This window comes from Herpailurus yagouaroundi, unplaced genomic scaffold (assembly GCF_014898765.1).
Source record: "Herpailurus yagouaroundi ecotype Mexico unplaced genomic scaffold, PumYag 186, whole genome shotgun sequence".
Classification (NCBI taxonomy): Eukaryota; Metazoa; Chordata; class Mammalia; order Carnivora; family Felidae; genus Herpailurus; species Herpailurus yagouaroundi.
Genome location: NW_024412417.1, coordinates 22,872,293 through 22,890,988, shown reverse-complemented (window position 1 = coordinate 22,890,988; position 18,696 = coordinate 22,872,293). Strand labels below are relative to the sequence as shown.

The following is an 18,696-nucleotide window of genomic DNA, read 5'->3' as shown; positions in this document are numbered from 1 at the left end:
TTGTGTCTGAATTATCACTAGTGACCACCATTCTTAGGTGATAAAAAGTTGGCTCTTAGGTAATCAAACAACAAACATTCTTGAGCCAACAAACCACGTTTGGTTCAGCCTCGTTGAAGACAAATAACTTCTTGCTGATAACTAAAGCAGAAATGTATTTGTCTGGTAAGTTCTACCAGGGATTTCAAGGTACTCCTGTATAATTTTAGGAAATTTGTCCATGTAGGCCTCTATCTAGGGGTACTCAGATACTCTTCAAACAGTCAACACACTTTTGTTGTTATTGTTGTTGTTAGTTCACTGTGAACACATTTTATTTTATTTATTTATTTTTTCAACGTTTATTTATTTTTTGGGGGGACAGAGAGAGACAGAGCATGAACGGGGGAGGGGCAGAGAGAGAGAGGGAGACACAGAATCGGAAACAGGCTCCAGGCTCCGAGCCATCAGCCCAGAGCCTGACGCGGGGCTCGAACTCACGGACCGCGAGATCGTGACCTGGCTGAAGTCGGACGCTTAACCGACTGCGCCACCCAGGCGCCCCGATTGTGAACACATTTTAAAAGAAGGAAGAGACCAATAAAATGTTTTCTGTTAGGAATTCCATGACCGTATTGGCTTGAACTCAGTCTCCACTTTCTTTCTCCCTCTATTTCTACCTCTCTCTCTCTGTGCTAATACAATAAATAAGGGAAAGAGCAGGAAGGTCCTGGCAATAGAGACTTCAGAATTTCTGTGCAGAAAACACATAGAGTAATGTGGTTAGAAGAGGACACTAGGAGACATAAACAAAAGCTCCATTTGTATAGCATGTTAAATAAAATTTTTACGTGTAGTCTTTATAACACTTAAACCCTGTACCAATAATAAGGAAACATAAACATAAATAAGTAAAGATACATACACATGAGGTTAAGGGAAATTCGGTAACTGGAGGGAAGAAAGACCAAACTAGATGCATGGAACTGGTAGTATACATTAAATTCAAACTGTGGAAGCATTAAGAGAAATTTGAAAATAAATTTAAAATTTTTGAAAAATCTTAAGCTAATGCAATAAGTGGAGAGAGTGAAAGAGAGAGAGAGGGAGAGAGAGGAGAGCTTTCTAGAATTTGACAAATGATTTTAAAATTTACAATTTTAGGGGCACCTGGGTGCCTCAGTTGTTTAAGTGTACAACTCTTGATTTCAGCTCAGGTCATGATCTCACGGTTCGTGAGTTCAAGCCCCACATTGGGCTCTGTGCTGACAGTGCAGAGCCTCCTTGGGATTCTCGCTCTCCCTTTCTGCCCCTCCCCACCCATGCTCTCTCTCTCTCAAAATAAATAAATAAACTTTAAAAAAATCTTTTAAAATTTACCATTTTAATAGAAGACCTAAAAAGAGAGTATTAGTCACTGCTGAAAATCTAATTGTTTATGTGGAAGATCCCGTGGAAAATTCTCTATAATACAGAGGGAAAGATGGATGACAAGAGGAAATACAAGAGACTCACAATACAGTTTTGGAGAGTTAATACACAAATAATAGGCATTCTAGGCAGAAAATAAAAAGATCATATAGGCAAGGAGTAATTAAAACTCAAAGACATTTCCTTGAGTTGAAAAAATCTTGAGCCTGTAAATAAAAAAAATGTAATAATTTTATTTGAATAATCCAGATATTAGAAATATAGTGAAAATTTCCCAATTTATTAAATTAACATAAATTAAAACCTGATAAAGATAATTTGAAGAAAAAAAATTTATATTATACATGAGTTTTCATTTATAAATTATAGAAAACATTATAAGTATTACCAAATTAAGCCAAACAATCTAGCCCAAGAAAAGTCTATCATGCAGGTTAATACGATAATAATAAAAAGTTCCATTGTGTACCATCTAAATGTTATCTCTTACATGACATGAACATAATGAATACCATTTCTGAGGAACACTGGTGCTTGGCAAGTTAACTGGATTAGGAGTTCAGCAACACAATTTTTACACTAATATCAGGTTAAAAGTAAAGCAGTTTCAGGCAGGAGATAAGTAACTTTGAACAGCATCTCTCAACTTTTTCTCTTCCTTATCATTTATTCAACCCTCGAAACTAAATATTATGGAATAAGATTGGTCAATAACCAACTTTCACTCCCTTAGGTAAATGGAGAATTAATACATCATTGTAAATACCTGCCTTATGGGCAAAAGAATGGTAACATGCGACGTCGGTAAACTTTTCATGTAATTTCTATACACTTTTGGAAATAATCTGCTATACATGAATATTTTAGTTCAGAAATCTCATATATGGAAAACTTCCTTATGAAAATATACAAGTATCAAAAAATGTGAAGTTATATGTAAAAGGTTGTTTATTTCAGCATTGCTCTTGGTAGCGAAAAAATTGAACTTATTAAGATGGGAATGATCGTTGTGGTAATGTCACTGTGTGAACTATTACTCAGCTCTCAAAAGGCAGAATCTGTGTCTACTGACCCTGAGAGATGTCTAGAATGCACTGATAAAAGAAAAGCAAATTAGAATACAATGAGAAGTTATACCTTCAGAAGAATGGGAATTACGTGGGGATGTTTGAGAGCTTATCGATTTTGTTTTGCATATTTTGGTCTTGTTAAATTAGTTTCTAAAAGCATTTGGTACTCATTTAATATATTTTTTTTACGTGTCAAAAATGGATTAAGTTCAAGGAGATGAATAAATGAGAGAAATTGCAAAAGAAACAAGCGTTTTTTATATTAATTATGTTATCAGAAAAGTAAGCATTTGGCTAACCTTGAGCAAGTTGCAGAAAAACAACCAACCAGCCTTGGAAACCAGGCTTTCTGTCGGTATTCTCAATTTTATTTACTTATTTTTAAAGTTTATTTATTTATTTTGAGAGAGAAAGATAAAGAAAGTGAGTAGGGGAGGGGCAGAGAAAGAAGGAGCAAGAGAATCCCAAGCGGGCTCCCCGCTGCCAGTGCAAAACCTGATGTAGGGCTCCAACTCATGAGTGGTGAGATCATGACCTGAGCCGAAATTAAGAGTCACGCGCTTAACCCACTGAGCCACCCAAGAGCCTCTGGGTAATCTCAATTTAAATGTTTTTAATGTTTGTTTATTTTTGAGAGAGAGACAGAGACAGAGGCAGAGTGTGACCAGGGGAGGGGCAGAGAGAAAGGAAGACACAGAATCTGAAACAGGCTCCAGGCTCTGATCTGTCAGCACAGAGCTTGATGCAAGGCTCAAACTCACGAACCGTGAGATCATGACCTGAGCCGAAGTCTGACGCTTAACTGACTGAGACACCCAGACCCCCTTTGGTATTCTCAGTTTTAAATGTCTACAATAAAAAAGCATTATTTTGATAATAAGAGCAAAATTTATATAATATGAGTTCAAGTGTTACTTAAGGTCTACTGAGCTTGGAATTTTAAAAGTATCCATGTGGATTCCAACCTTCTTAACTTGATATATGTAGGAGTTAATATATGTGATTGTCCTTGGGGAGCATGTAGTGACCCGATTTAGGAAGAGTATAATAATTTCCTCTTCTTCATAAATGATTTGAGTTGGTTATTATTGGCACATTTACATTTTAATTATAAATATTTTGCAGATTTATGATGGAAAAGATAAAACGACTCATCTACTAGGTGCATTTACTGGTGCGTCCATGCGAGGCTTGACTCTTAGCAGCACTTCAAATCAGCTCTGGCTAGAATTCAATTCTGATTCTGAAGGGACAGATGAAGGTTTTCAACTTGTCTATACCAGTAAGTATTTTGGAAGAAAAAGAAAAAAGAAAACAAAGGCCAAACACTGATGCTGAGTATTTATTAAATAACTATAATATACCAGGTGATGTAATATCCAGAAGTTTAGAATGACCTTCAATATATGTAATTTTATTTGGCCCTAAAAACAATTCCATACATTACAGGTATTCTAACTGTTGCAATTTCACAGTTGAAACAAGTAAGGTTAAGGATGGTTAAGTAATTTGTGACTTTGGGCTTATTTATTTATGTATTTTTAAAATAGCAATATTCTCCAAGTTTGATATTTAATAAATACTTATTTCTTATTTTTTTAATAGATGGAAATTCAGTGTTTGCAAAATTCACACAACCTATGTGTGGTAGTTATAGTTGGATAGTCATTAATGATAACTGGATGGTTTCTGATGAGTTTACATTAGAGTTAAGGTTTTATTTTGTTTTGCTTATGTGTTGAATTGCTTTATTAAAAATAAATTCATACGGAACTATTGCATTATACTCCAATTGGCTATTCTAACAATTAAGTAGAAGTTCAAAGGTTGGTGGGTTACATCCATTGTTTTATGTGAATTAAATGAATTTATTTTATACCAGTACCATAATATAAGAAATAGACTAATTGCATCTATCAACAATAAATTATATTCAAGTAATATATTTATTGAGTTCCTACTCTATAAGACAGTACACTAAGAAAGTAAATCACATATAAACCTGCGGTGGTTACTAGCTGTGTGTTTAACAACTGTATAATCTATCAGATCAAATTAGTTCTTGGAAGGTCAGAATACTCATTTAATTTAGCAAAATAAACCAGAAACATTCAGAAATCTTTACTTTTAGATATTTGAAAAAAATCTGATGACTTCTATAAATTTTCTCAAGAAATAAGATGAATCGAAACTATTACAGAAATTAGGAAATTAAAAAGGTTACACCATGAAAGATACTCACACGGGATCCTAAAGGGAATTTGAATCAAATTATTGTTTGTGAAAATATTCTTTCCTAATGATATGAGAAGTAGGAGACAAGAGAGTATATCACATTAAAATTGTATTAAAAAATCTGGTGCGTATAACTAAGAGATTACTCTTGCTCCCTGTTTATTTCAAGGCTTTTTTCTACCTGTGCTAGAATTGTTACACCAATAGGGTATCAAAACATAAATTAACAAAATGAATGTTCAATTCATGTTTCTGAATCCTGAGAACTATTGTGCACAATGCAGTTTTTTATGAAGTACTTCCAAAGACAAATGAAAATCCAAGCAAACTGTGTTTACAGATATTACCAGGTGATATATTAAAAGTAATAATATTGAGAATTATTGCTCGAATATAATTGGTGCAATCTGCTCAGAAGGCACATTTTTTAATCTGCTTTTCTCTTTTCCTTTCTCTGTTTTCTAACAAAGATGCTGACATTTTTCAAGATATGGCTCAATGTTTACATAATGATCTTTCTTTGCTCTGCATCATTTTGCATTTCTCCTTGTCTAAAATGTTAATGGGTGTCACAGGGGAAAAAAAGAATCTAGATTTCCTTTTTGGATATTTAAATTCTTTGTAACTTGAGATTACTGATGCAAAGATACTGGACATTGTAGGACGTACCTGCATTTAAAACTGTGTGGGTTGCTTAGGTGTCTGGAATGAATAAAATCATTGACTTTATTCTCATTGGTATGAGCTACTAGATGTCAGAAAGAGAGATCTTAAAAAGCAAATATTTGAAGTCACTCTTCTTAATGACTCTAGTTTTTCATTATAGAATGTGTGTCTCTATGAAGATGGAGAGCTATAGAATTGGGAAGAGAATAGAAAAGCAATTATTCTTTTAAAAGCGTAAATATATACTTATAAATACTTTTCAGTCTCTGAAGTAAACTAAAATGTATATACGCCTATTTCCAAGTTGTCTCTGGATATCACCAGGTCAGTGAAGGGTCCTATGATTTTCTGAATTGACAGCTGTGTTCTGAGCCCTTCTGCTGGGGAGGCTCCTGGAACTAGTAACACGGCTATTATTAATTGTATTTGTTCTTAAGGATTACTTCTGGTTTTTTACAGTGGTGGTCTTTCTACATATCTACAATGATCTTAATAGTTAACCACAGATATCCTAGCTTTGACAGAAACTTGTGCGCATCCTCCAAATGTATTTTCATTTCCAGCCATAGGCTGCTTTCTCTTCCAGGTTAACAATTATTGGTATGCCCCAACCTGAATCATCAACTGAGCCTTTGAGCTAAGACTCCTCTTCAATATTTCCCCACTGCTGCTTACCTTCCTTCAGCCAGAGTTAGCCGACTTTTTAACATGCCTTTTGCAGTAGTTTATATTTGCAACTAATATAGCAGTTATCACACTCTACTGTGGTTATACTTTTTTACAAACATATTGTGCATAGTTCTTCAGGGGCCATTTCCTCTCATAATGTCTACAGTCAGTTTAGTTCAATCGCATGTTTTTTACATATTCTTGGTAAATTAATATGTGGTCTGAATACTGATTTTATAAAAATGCTTTTGTGTTATAGAAGAAGATTCTACTAGGGCACATATTTTAAATATTCATAAACTTCTTAGAGGCAGTTACTAATTTACGAACATAAAAGAATTTGCTAAGATGCCCAAACATGAGAAAAGAATGTTTTTGTATAAGAATCCCTGTATCTATTTTTGTATACCATGTTTTTGTATAAGAATCCCTGTATCTATTTCTCAATCTAACTCCACCCTGCCATTCTGTGTTATGTTCCTCCTTAGAATTATCCACACTTTTTCTCTGAAACATCTGAGAGAACCCTTTGTGATACAGAGGAATCCCCAGGCTCCACATTGAGAGAACTGGAGACAGGAAAGGAGTCAGTGGACTCTAGGGCAGATCAAGTAAGGATTCATGAATGAGGTAGTTTTTTAGGTTGGATTGGCAGGTCAAAAAAAGAAATGGTAGAGAGTATTCTGGGCAAAGAATGGGATGAAGACAGGCACAGAGACTAGAAAGATCACGTGAAGCACATTCAAGGCAAATACAGAAGATAATCCAATTCAGATTAATCCCACTTGCCTGTCTCCTCACAATTCTAGTGTTAGCATAAACAGGCCTTTGGTGACCACCCTTATAATGACAGGTATCCTATGTCACAGTAGTCACTCTCTATCTTTCTATTACCCATTTTGTTGACTTGTGTGGTTGCCTGGTTATTTCCAGCTTTGAGTACAGAGAAACACATTTGGCTGAGATAAAAATGAGGAAATATTTTAGAAAAGACCTTTTTAAGGTACATTTTATTCCAACTGTCCATTCATTATATAATCACGAAGAAAGCAAACGTTTTTAAAAGTAAATGCAATTCTTTCCAAAAACACTTTTGTCACTTTATGCCTGAGAATCTGAATGCTTTCTTATTGGCTATCCTTACAATCGAGGAGTAACTTAGACCTAGTATCTTTAATGCAGTGTGTGTAGTGTTTAAACACTTTAATGCAGTATGTGTAGTGTTTAATTTTATTTCTTGAAGTTATGCTTCATTACAGATTCTTTTAGCTCTCTTCATTTGTAGTTATCCCACTTTAATTCAGTGGAAAGTAATTGGGTATTTTAAACAACCATCCATTACAGAGCTAAATCACACCTTTTTGATGGATTATAACATTGTCTTCTCAAAAGCTGATCTGGTAAATGTCCATGATGCCCAGCCATTAGGCACTACCTCTGGGCTCAGATGTCCTCTGGTTATCACCTCTGTACATTTAATTTACTAAAAAGCCCATTGGAGAAATGTTCATTATCCCAAGGGAAAAGTTCAGCTATATATTTGGACCCTTTTAGCCTCTCAGTCATGTTGCCTGAAATGATTCATAAATCCACATGGAACATGCCCATTTCAAATTTTATATTCAAACTAAAGATGGGAATTAGCTAATTTGTGACACCTTTTCTGTGCACTAACCTTATAAATATATAGTAAATTATCCTTATTTAAAATGTTCAATATAATTGCCAGTATGTTGTTGGCAGTGCTAGTCATGAAAAATAATCAGATGATTTATTAACTCTAACTTTATTCTCTGGATGTCATATATTGACTGCAAATGCAAGTAGAGAATTAGTAAATTAAAAGGGAGCAGCAAAGTTACTCCATGTGGTTCTTTGTCCTCTAGAGCACTTAACAGATGTATTTGGCATTTCTTTTGCAGTTTAAATCTTGAAATTAACCAGGTAATAAAGGAAGTACTGACTAATGCTAATGTTGCATTATGTAGTATAAAGTATTCTAACTAAAATATTAAAGAAATATTTCTTATCCATCATTTACATAGGCAATATTATATGTGGGTCTCAAAACATTAAAATATTTAGGGAAAAGAAAAGAGTAGCCTAGACCTTAAAGCTACGTCTTTAAGGTGGAGTAAGATGTCCAAAACAAGATATACAAGCAAAAATCTGTCAATAGTCAGGAGCATCTCTGCCCTTGTAAGTACTTTCCTGAAGTGTAGGGACTAAAAACCTGACAACTCTTGCCAGTGAAGATCTCTACTTAGATCCTGCCAATTAAAGCCAGTCCTGTGAGAGCTGAGAGGTGGCATCAGTGGAGAAGCTATTATTTTCCACTAGCATCCGCAGGCGGGAGTGTGGGAACTCCAGGATTTCCTGAAAGCCAGCAGTGGTCTTCTGACCTTCACTGCATCTGCATTTCTTATATTTTCCCTCTAATTTCTTGTATGGAATCCTAGCAATTCAAACTAAGTGGCTTCTATTTTCCCGATCAATCCCCAATCATCAAGTAATTTTTTAGTACCTCTATAGCAAAACACACCATAAAGTAAAAAGATGAGACATTTCTAGGAGATACTAACAATATATGTAACAGAAAAATATAAACTCTATAGAAAAGAATCCTTCAAATTAATAAGAAAGAGAATAGTCTAAAAGAAAGTTTCATGGTAAAGAAACCTCAAGTAGTCAGAAAGCAAACAAAAAAAAAATTCCTAATAGAAATGGAGAAAAATTAAACCCCAAATAATGTTATTACACATTCATAAGGTTACTAAAAATTAAAAAGCTCTGTAATACTAAGTGCTGATGGCAATTTGTTCTTTTAACTTTAGGGAATGCAAGTTGGTAAAGTCACCCGGGAGGGTAATTTGGCAATATTTAGTAAAATTCCATTCCTACATATGTCTAGAATGCAGCAACCATACATTTGGCCAAATACCAAGTGGCTGATGGTTAAAAATTAATATTCAGGCAAAGCTGGATCTCACCATCCCAGAATGATGTACAAATATATGATGTGCAAGACACAAACTAGCACATTTAAAAATATCACTCACTTTTTCATGCCCAACAGATTAAAATATAGGAAAGTCTGTGAGTAATGTGTTTTCTACTCAGAACTTTATACATAGGATTTAGAGCAATGACAATTAAAAAAAAAAAAAAGAATTCTTTACCATATCTCCTTTCTTTCAGTTGGAAATACATAGCAATCTTTTCCACAAACCTTTGCTTATTTAAGTGTTTAACTTCTATTCCTCAAAACTGTAAGGATTATCTTCTTACAGCATTCGTATAAAGATTGTGGTTTCAAAGTTTGATGTTTCCTAGAGTTTGACGAGTAAGAAATACATGTGTGCCATTTCTTTAAATTAGTTTGACTTGTGAAAAAACTGGAATGTATAGTCATATAAAACTTTCTTCTCTTTATTCCTATTACATTCTTTCTTTTTTAAATTAAAAACATATATATTTTTTTTAATTTAGAAAGAAAGAGAGAGTGAGCACGAGCAGGGGAGAGGGGTAGAGAAAGTGAGACAGAGAGACAGAGAGACAGAGAGAGAAACAGGCTCTGTTTGGAGCCAGATGTGGGATTCAATTCCACAACCCTGGAATCGTGACCTGAGCCAAAATCAAGAGTCAGATGCTCAACTGACTGAACCACCCAGGCATCCCTCCTATTATATTCTTTGTCATCTCTGAATCAAAGAGGATTGTCATAGTTGCCATGGGTGACTGTGACTGTGGACTCTTTCCTGCTTGCAAATTTTATTTTATTTTTTTTTTATTTTTTTTCAACGTTTTTATTTATTTTTTTTTGGGACAGAGAGAGACAGAGCATGAACGGGGGAGGGGCAGAGAGAGAGGCAGACACAGAATCGGAAACAGGCTCCAGGCTCCGAGCCATCAGCCCAGAGCCTGACGCGGGGCTCGAACTCCCGGACCGCGAGATCGTGACCTGGCTGAAGCCGGACGCTTAACCGACTGCGCCACCCAGGCGCCCCCTGCTTGCGAATTTTAAAGTGACAACGTTGACATTATGTTTTGTACGCATCTTCGTATGAATATAAAGAATTCTAAAATAAGACTTTTTCTTGCAAGATTCATGGCCTAAATAGAATTTACTAATCAAACATTAAGTATAATTCTTAAAGATTCCACTAAATATTATGAACGAAATTCACCAAAGAATTCTATAGAGATTAAAATTATGATAGAATGATCTTTGTCTCCTTGCATTATTATTTAAACTTGAATTAATGTTTTTAGTTTCAGATGTCATCCTCAACTGTATTTAGCTAGCATGCTTTCTCAGTTCTCTTATTAACAATCTATCTCCCTTTTTATTTAACAATTTGACGGTGTTTACTTTTGGTCTATGCAATTAACATACCTTAATTCACCATGAAATACTCTATAAGGTAACTTTTAGAATATTAAAAACATATTTACATTTTAACTGAGTTTCAAAAAATAAAGCGTATAAAGATCTCGTTTTAACTTCCATCAAAAATGCTGACTTATATTCAAAGAGTGAGTTTTCAAATACCATTTATATTTCTAAGCCATCTGCCTTATTGTATTATTTGTACTCTTTTACTGACCATATGACATTCCCCCATGTGAATACACAGCTGTTGTTCATAGTCAAATGGAATAGAAATTATGTGGAGGTAGGAATTAAACTATTCATCTCTCAGTAGATCAAGGAAGAAGTTGAATAGCAGGTTAGCAGATTTTGATGCAATCTTTAGGACAAAGTGAGCTCTGCATCCCTACGTGGTACATGCCCTATAGTAACGCTTACATTTGTGCGAAAGGAGACAAAAAGTATAGCATTTTTGTAGCAGAGAATAATGGGAAACAATGTACAAGTTCATCAGTTAGAAAATAAATAAATAAATTTTGTAGTAAGTTTCTAATGGAATACCACAGAGTAGTTAAAATGAATAAAATGTATGTGTGTGTGTGCGTGTGTGTGTGTGTGTGTGTAAAGATAAAAACACAATGTTGGCAAAAATAGTTTCAGAAGAATTTTTAAAATAATTTCATAGTTTATAAAGTGTATAAATAACTTGCAAAACATTCTATATAGTGTTCATAGACATATAGATATGTGATGAAAATAGGGGGCGCCTGGGTGCCTCAGTTGTTTGAGGGTCCGACTCTTGATTTTGGCTCAGGTCATAATCTCACGGTACATGGGATAGAACCCCACATGGGGCTCTGCACTAGTAGCGTGCAGAGCCTGCTTGAGATTCTCTGCCTCTCTCTCTCTGCCCCTCCCCTACTCATGCACATGCATGCTCTCCCTCTCTCAAAATAAATAAATACAATATAAAATATACATATATAAATATATATAAGTATATATATATAAATATATATACATATATATAATAGGTATGAGAAGAATACATTAATTCAGAATATTTACTAGCTCTTGGTAGGGAAAATCTGAAAGTGGTTGAGAAGGGAACAAAAAGGAGCTTTACTTGTTTTATGATATTTATTTCTTGATATTAATATGAATCAATATGAATATTAATCTGAAATAATATTAATTTTTATCTGAAGCTACTATGATAGTAGAATCTGATAGAGTCAGATGGTGAAGTTATGTTATCCTTTGTAGTCTTTTGTAGGTTTCCAATAACAACTTAAAAATAAATTAGAAATCCTTATACTACATAGTAGCAGGAAAGGAATTAAATCTCTGTTGAAGTTATTCATTAAGTCAAAAGGATTTAGGTAATCAGGATTTTCAGTTCATTTTGTGCTCTAGAAATTTTCATTTCATCAGAGTATCAAATTTCACAAGGAATGGTGAATATTTATAGCATATATGATTTTTCATACACATCTTTATTTAATTTTTTTTTCAACGTTTATTTATTTTTGGGACAGAGAGAGACAGAGCATGAATGGGGGAGGGGCAGAGAGAGAGGGAGACACAGAATCGGAAACAGGCTCCAGGCTCTGAGCCATCAGCCCAGAGCCTGATGCGGGGCTCGAACTCCCGGACCGCGAGATCGTGACCTGGCTGAAGTCGGACGCTTAACCGACTGCGCCACCCAGGCGCCCCAATACACATCTTTATTTAATTGTCAGTTTCAAGTATTTGAGCTTTTCAATGAAAAGACTGGCAGCTGAATGTTTCCATAAAGATAAGACAGATCTGAATATTTATGAATAGGCAACAATAATTCCACCAAATTGGACTAAATTATGTTGTGCTTTGTAGCTTATATAGTATTGTCCATGTGCATTTTCATCTACAATGCAAAGTATTATAAATTATCTTAATTTACAAAGAATATCTCCATTTTACCTCATCACCAGCAATTGCCAACCACATTTACAGAACATTCAAATTAAGGAAGGATGAATTTGGTAATGAACCTTGAAAAGAGAGCTTGATTTCCATTTTTATTTTGATAAATGATATACGGTAAAACTCAGAAGTGGCTGCATTTTGAATGATAAACTGAATATTATGTCTGGTAGAAGGCACGCAAACTTGTAATTTTTGAGCAAGAATACTTTAAATGTAGTATTAAGTATGCAGATTCATGCAAATTAATGTGTCCTGAAAATGTAAAGTTGCTACTTCTGCCATTTCTGTTTCTATGTTTGAAAGACTGGCTTGCTTGACCGTGTATCTTTATATCTCATTTATGTCACGATTTGAGTTAGTGACTTCTGACTTGTTGTTGGACTCTTTTTCTGATGCCATTTATATTTGCTTTATTTTAACATATTTTCACCCAAACAGAGCTGTCACAAATTGATCCATAAGGGAAAATCCTGAAGATTTTTTTAATTGTTTCATAAACTTCAGTTTCTCATCAGCATTATTTTAGTTTCTTCCTCAGTTATCTCCTTGAGATAATTGCCTCTAATAATCCACATCCATCCATAGAAATTATTATACATCTGCCGTGTGCCAAGATTTATGCTGGGAAGTCATTGTGGGAAAGAGGGGAAAATTGAAATATTTCCACTCTATAGAAAAACAAAGAAAAGAAGCAAATGATTGTAAATTAATTAAAATGTGTAAAGTATTTCTCTGAGTTAACAGGAGAAAAAATGGTTAATACCCCATAGAAGAGAGTAGGAAGGGCTCCTTCCTTTGATAGATAATGTATCCCTCAAAATGCTGAAGTTACAATATGTATTTAGTACTTGGATATGTGCAAATTCTAGTGATTTAATGTATTTTTGACATTCTAGGAAGTCGATGATGCAAATTAGTGATTTGACATATATGAGATAATGCATGCTTTTGTTGTTGTTGTTGTTCTAGTTCAAATCTAGATTAATTTGGTCAAGGATCTGTGCCTATAAAGGAGACAGAGACTGCTTTTTGATTATCCTATGATTTATACACATAACATTTTTTTTTCTCCAGCATTATTTGTCTTGAAGTCACAGGTTTTCGTATCTCATAAGGCTATCTGGAATACTCTTTATAGTCCTCTAGTCTCAGAAGCTATAACTGGTGTAAATAGCACCTAATTATCTTTGGTACATTCCCTCTATCATTTATCTTATATTTATACACTTGGTAAAACATTAAAGACAAGAACTCTATGGCTAAGGAGCCTAGATTTTGATTGCTACTATCGTGTTTAATTTGTATTATGAGGTATCCTTTTCCAGTTCTTTCGGGATCTTAATAGTGAACTGTGCTGACTGTTGTTTTTAATATTCACTTTTGTTGACTTTATTCTGCATATGGACACAAGATCTTCTGGATCTAAACAGATTAATAATTGTTATTTAAATAATATAATAATAATATCGGTATGTCCCACACACTTCTGACCTACTCCTTACCCCTGTAGTAACATGATGGAAATCAGATGGAAAAATCTGCATGGGTGGCCAGTGACAAGGCATGAGGAAAAATGGACATGCTCTGCTTAAGGCAGCTATCTTGCCTTTCTCTCCTGAAAGCAGGAAGAAAAAACTTTGCTGCTTGGAGATGGGATGGAAAGGATCTTGAGTTCTCTTTTTTTTTTAGCCTCAGAATGTAAATACATTTCTCTAAGAGCCAGATTAGCCTATGTCTCCAGTTTTTATAACCTAGAGATGTCTGTAAGTCATCTCGTTCTCCCCCTTGGTGCAAACACAAACGTCCTCTGGAGTCAGGTAAAGCTCTCTGGCCTTCTCTCACTCCTGGTACGGGTAGTTGTAAATTAACTTCAGTGCTACTCTTATCTCAGGAAATAAAGTTTCCAGCAAAATTCATGCAGAAAGCCCAAACTCTGCTGAACACAAACGTAGTTTATTTGTACCACAAAATAACATGCTGCTTCGATTTGTTTTTGTTTTCTTGTGAGAATTTCTGAAAGCTATACATTTTGGAGGGGGCAGGATATAAAGATTCCGAGTTCTTAAAGCTGAATACTATTATTATGTCTCGAAAAACTATGTTTTCAGTATGAGACTATCATTGTCTTCTAATACTATCAAAGTAAAGCAGTCTACGGTTATATTTGCAGTGGACATATCTGTTTGTGAATTGGACAATTATTGGACATGTTTTGTCAAAATTTTTAAATTTTGATGACGTGACTCTAGTAGTCACATTGGTCAGAATTTATTATTAGCCGCAATTCACTTGAGGTAAGTGAGAGGCTTAGTGCTACAAGCCACGATATAGTTATATAATAGACCATGGGGTATCACTGATAAACTTTAAAATTACAATCAACCAATCAAATTACAACAAATTCTAATTTTCAAGAAAATAACTTTATGGATGCTGTATATATACTATCAAAATTGAATATTGTAAGAGTAATACAAGTAGGAAAAGGTATGTAATTATACTAAAAATAATCAAAGACTGTTGGTATAATTTTAAATCTTCCCGTTAAATGTTGCCTTTAATGACTGTATCCTTATCACAGGTTTTGAACTTTCACACTGTGAGGATCCTGGTATTCCACAATTTGGATACAAGATCAGTGACCAAGGCCACTTTGCTGGGAGCACTATTATTTATGGATGCAATCCAGGCTATACTCTCCACGGGAGTAGCCTTCTCAAATGCATGACAGGGGAGAGAAGGGCATGGGACTATCCTCTGCCTTCCTGTATTGGTAAGATACTCCTATATTTTCATAAATATTTCTTTGGGAGTGCTATCCAAATACGCTGTCCCTTTTCAAGTGATTTTATCTGTTCACACACAGCTCACAGCTTAAATCATGAAGTTAATGAACTCATAGCTCAAATTTGTTGGAGGAAATTAATGGAAAGTGAAAGCGTCGTTTTCATAAGTTTGTTGATGAGTACATTTTTTTGTATCAAGTCATTCTTTCTCCTATCTTGATACAAAATTTAATTCACTATAAAAATATGTTAAGACTTCTCGTACATATTTATGGAATCACATTGATTAGGTTTGTTTTAATAAAATGAGCACCTGTCCTGGTATCAAGGTAGATTAAAAAACAATAAACCTATTCTCAAAAACTTCAAAGGTTTTCTTTATATATGTATATAGATTTTCAAAAATCTGAGGAAGTACATGGGCTTTTCTTATGTGTATGTAGCATAACTAACCAATTTCAATAAAAAGAGGCAAGGGAGACACAATAACATAAGGTATATTGCCTCCATGAAGCTAGAGAATGGATCATTTTCTCTCACTGCACAACTGGAGGACTAGTACCATCTTCTAGATCAATTAGTGAATGACTGGGTTTGTGTGAGTAGGAAGGTAGACAGAAATGTGTTGACAAAGATGTCTGTTTTCTTGTTGTTTTCTTTTGTTTTTTTCTGCTCCAAAGACCAAATAGGTCCCAGGCTGGAATACCAGAACAACAAAAGGAAACATTTTAACAAAACACTGACTCCTTAAATAGGGAGCAAACACTCATTATTCTTCAGCCATTCTTACTTCTTGCTGGTATTTGTAGAAGCACAAATCCATTCTGCCTCAGGCCCACATGAATAAAACTGACCTAAGTTAAAAAAAAAAAAAAAATCACAGCTTTATTGAGGTATAACTGATATCTTAATACTGTAGCACATATTTAATGTATATAATTTGATGAGTTTGGAAACTTAAACCTTCCAAATTCGTATCTTTGTTAGTTGATATGGTTAACATAGGAATCTCCACAAAACCTGCTAGAATGCAAATAGAAAAATGAAATTCCAGTCTTTAAAGGCCTTGCAACTAATTGCACTGTGTTTGATGCCACAAGACCTCTGTTGGTTTATTCAAACATTGATTCACGTAGGAAGCAAACATGTTTTTATCTAACCAAAATGCAATCATAGTCCTTTCTTTTCAGATGACATCTGATTTTGGATAGATTACGAGGAAAATATCTAAATACTAATCAACCTAAATTAACAAAGCTTGGGATTCTGGAATATGACCAACAGTCAGCCCACTGGCGTTAGTAATGAGAAAAATGTAGCACTAATTCTAAGGTTGTATTCTTTGATGTGAATATGAATTATATTCAGAAAAGCATTAAGGATTATAATTGCACAAAACTATAAACTTGTAAATACTGATTTTCCATGCTGTCCTTAAAATTAAAATCAGAAACCAGATATATTTAAAATAATATATTTTCTATATGTGTTGAACCAAGCTAAAGACATTCTTCACTTTTTAAAAGACTTTATGTAAATGGAAGGACATTTGGTTCGTGATCAGAATTAATTTTGTTTGTAACAAATGGGTGCATTTCATATTTACAAATTTCCTGAGTCAAAACTTAGTGGCTTGATACTGTTCAAGATTTCATGAGAAGGGTAAACTTATATATTGTTTTTCCTTTTAATGATGGATAGACAGGAATAACAGCTGAAGACAGTTGGACACATGGCATGTTGTGCCGGTGATTACTATGATAACAGAAGAGGAGATTCTATTTTAGATCGTGTTCTCTACTGGCAACAATTAATAGCCTTACCACCTGGTCTAGCATCCTAATTTTTTGTGCTCACTTTGCCTCTGTCAAATAAGAAACTTTCTCGCAATTGTATGGATTATTTCTAGATAATTATGTTTCTGAAGCTTATACATGGATCAAACAAATAATTTTTGAAATACCATAGCCAGAGGATTTAACCTATATACCATCTTTAAGCACTATTTCATTTTTATACTGCAAATATAAGTCTTCTCTTAAATATGAGCTGTAGTGCTATGGCATATCACACTGGCTCATTTGAAGTCAAAATGACAGGTAATGTTTGTAGAAAAGAAATATGGAGAAAAAAGAACTATGTTAAATTTCAACATACAGCGTAGTACACAAAACCCCAATTTGACCTTTAATTGATTAAAAATTAATCTGGAGGAATAAAGTATAAAATCTGTTCTCATAGTAAGTGTATGCCATAAAAGTGATAATTATAAAGAAATAATGTAATAATGAATTGATATAGTTACATAGTTGAAGGTTATCCAACACAATTTTTGTTAAAAAAAGAGAAAAAATCTAAATAAGTGATGGCAACATCTTAAATACTGGTATCTCATTTACTTAAAAAAATAACAAATTTGTTCTTATAAATTAACATTACAATACAAAATCAAGTTGCTTAGTCCTCTGTGAGTGTATCAGTCAACATTCTCCAGTGAAAGAGAATGAATAGAATATCTAAATCTAGATTGATCTATCTATATGTATTTGTATCTAAGTGTCTATCTATCTATCTAAGAGATTTATTTATTTTGAGGAATTGACTCATGCGGTTGTGGGAGATGACAAGTCCAAAATACATAGGGAAAGTCAAAAGGCTGGAAATGCAGGCAGAGGTCAACTCTGCAGTTGTGAGGGAGAAGTTCTTTTTTTCCAAAACACTTATTTTTTGCTCAAAAGGTCTTCCCATTGACTAGATGAGGGCTACCCACATTATCAAGGATAACTTCTTTTAATTAACACCAACTGATTGTAGACATTAACCACATCTATAAAATACTTTCATATCAACACTAGTGTTTGATTAAATACCTGGGTACTATAGCCTAACCAAGTTTACACGTAAAACTAATCATCACAATGTGGTAAAATAGAATATGTAAAATCTGTGAAATAAATTTACCTATAGGAATAGAGCCTATACATTGTGAACCATTAAATTCAATTGCCATTAGGTCTCTTCCAAAACAAAACCAAGAAGATTAAGTCAGTGATTGAATGTAAGTAAGATCGAAACAGTGCAGAGAACAAGAAAAACAAATATAGGAGCGCCTTCAAATATTTAAGCAAAAAGTAAATTTTTTTTTGTTTTTGTTTATTTTTTGGTAGGAAATAATCTGGAGAATTTTCAAATGTATGATGCATTACACAGTGTTATCCTTGTTTCTGGGGTTAGAGATGTAGAACAATATACTAACTGCAATACTTATTTTCTGTCATCACCAGTACAGAGGATTCTTTCTAGATTGTCTGTTTACTGAAATAAAACCTCTACAGACATCCCCATATATTAAATAGCATTCAAATGGAGAGGTAATCCCCCAAAAGATTTTTAAAAAATATTGTATAACAATACCTACACTTTTGATTTGATGAGTTTATAAAATTTAAGGACTCATTAAATTAAACTAGATTTTACTGAAGTGAGAAATCTAATAAAAATGCCACTTTGACTTTGGGGA

The 18,696-nt window shown here is 34.0% G+C and overlaps 1 protein-coding gene across 4 annotated transcripts in view; it reads left to right on the top strand.

Moving 5' to 3' along the window:
• Positions 1-18,696, top strand: part of CSMD3 (CUB and Sushi multiple domains 3) — a 1,253,459-nt gene that overhangs the window by 914,964 nt on the left and 319,799 nt on the right. For all 4 annotated transcript variants that reach the window (XM_040494274.1, XM_040494275.1, XM_040494273.1 and 1 more), the window contains 2 exons: positions 3,606-3,762; positions 14,972-15,163. In XM_040494274.1, coding sequence (XP_040350208.1) covers positions 3,606-3,762; positions 14,972-15,163 — 349 coding nt within the window. The remainder of the gene's footprint in view (positions 1-3,605; positions 3,763-14,971; positions 15,164-18,696) is intronic.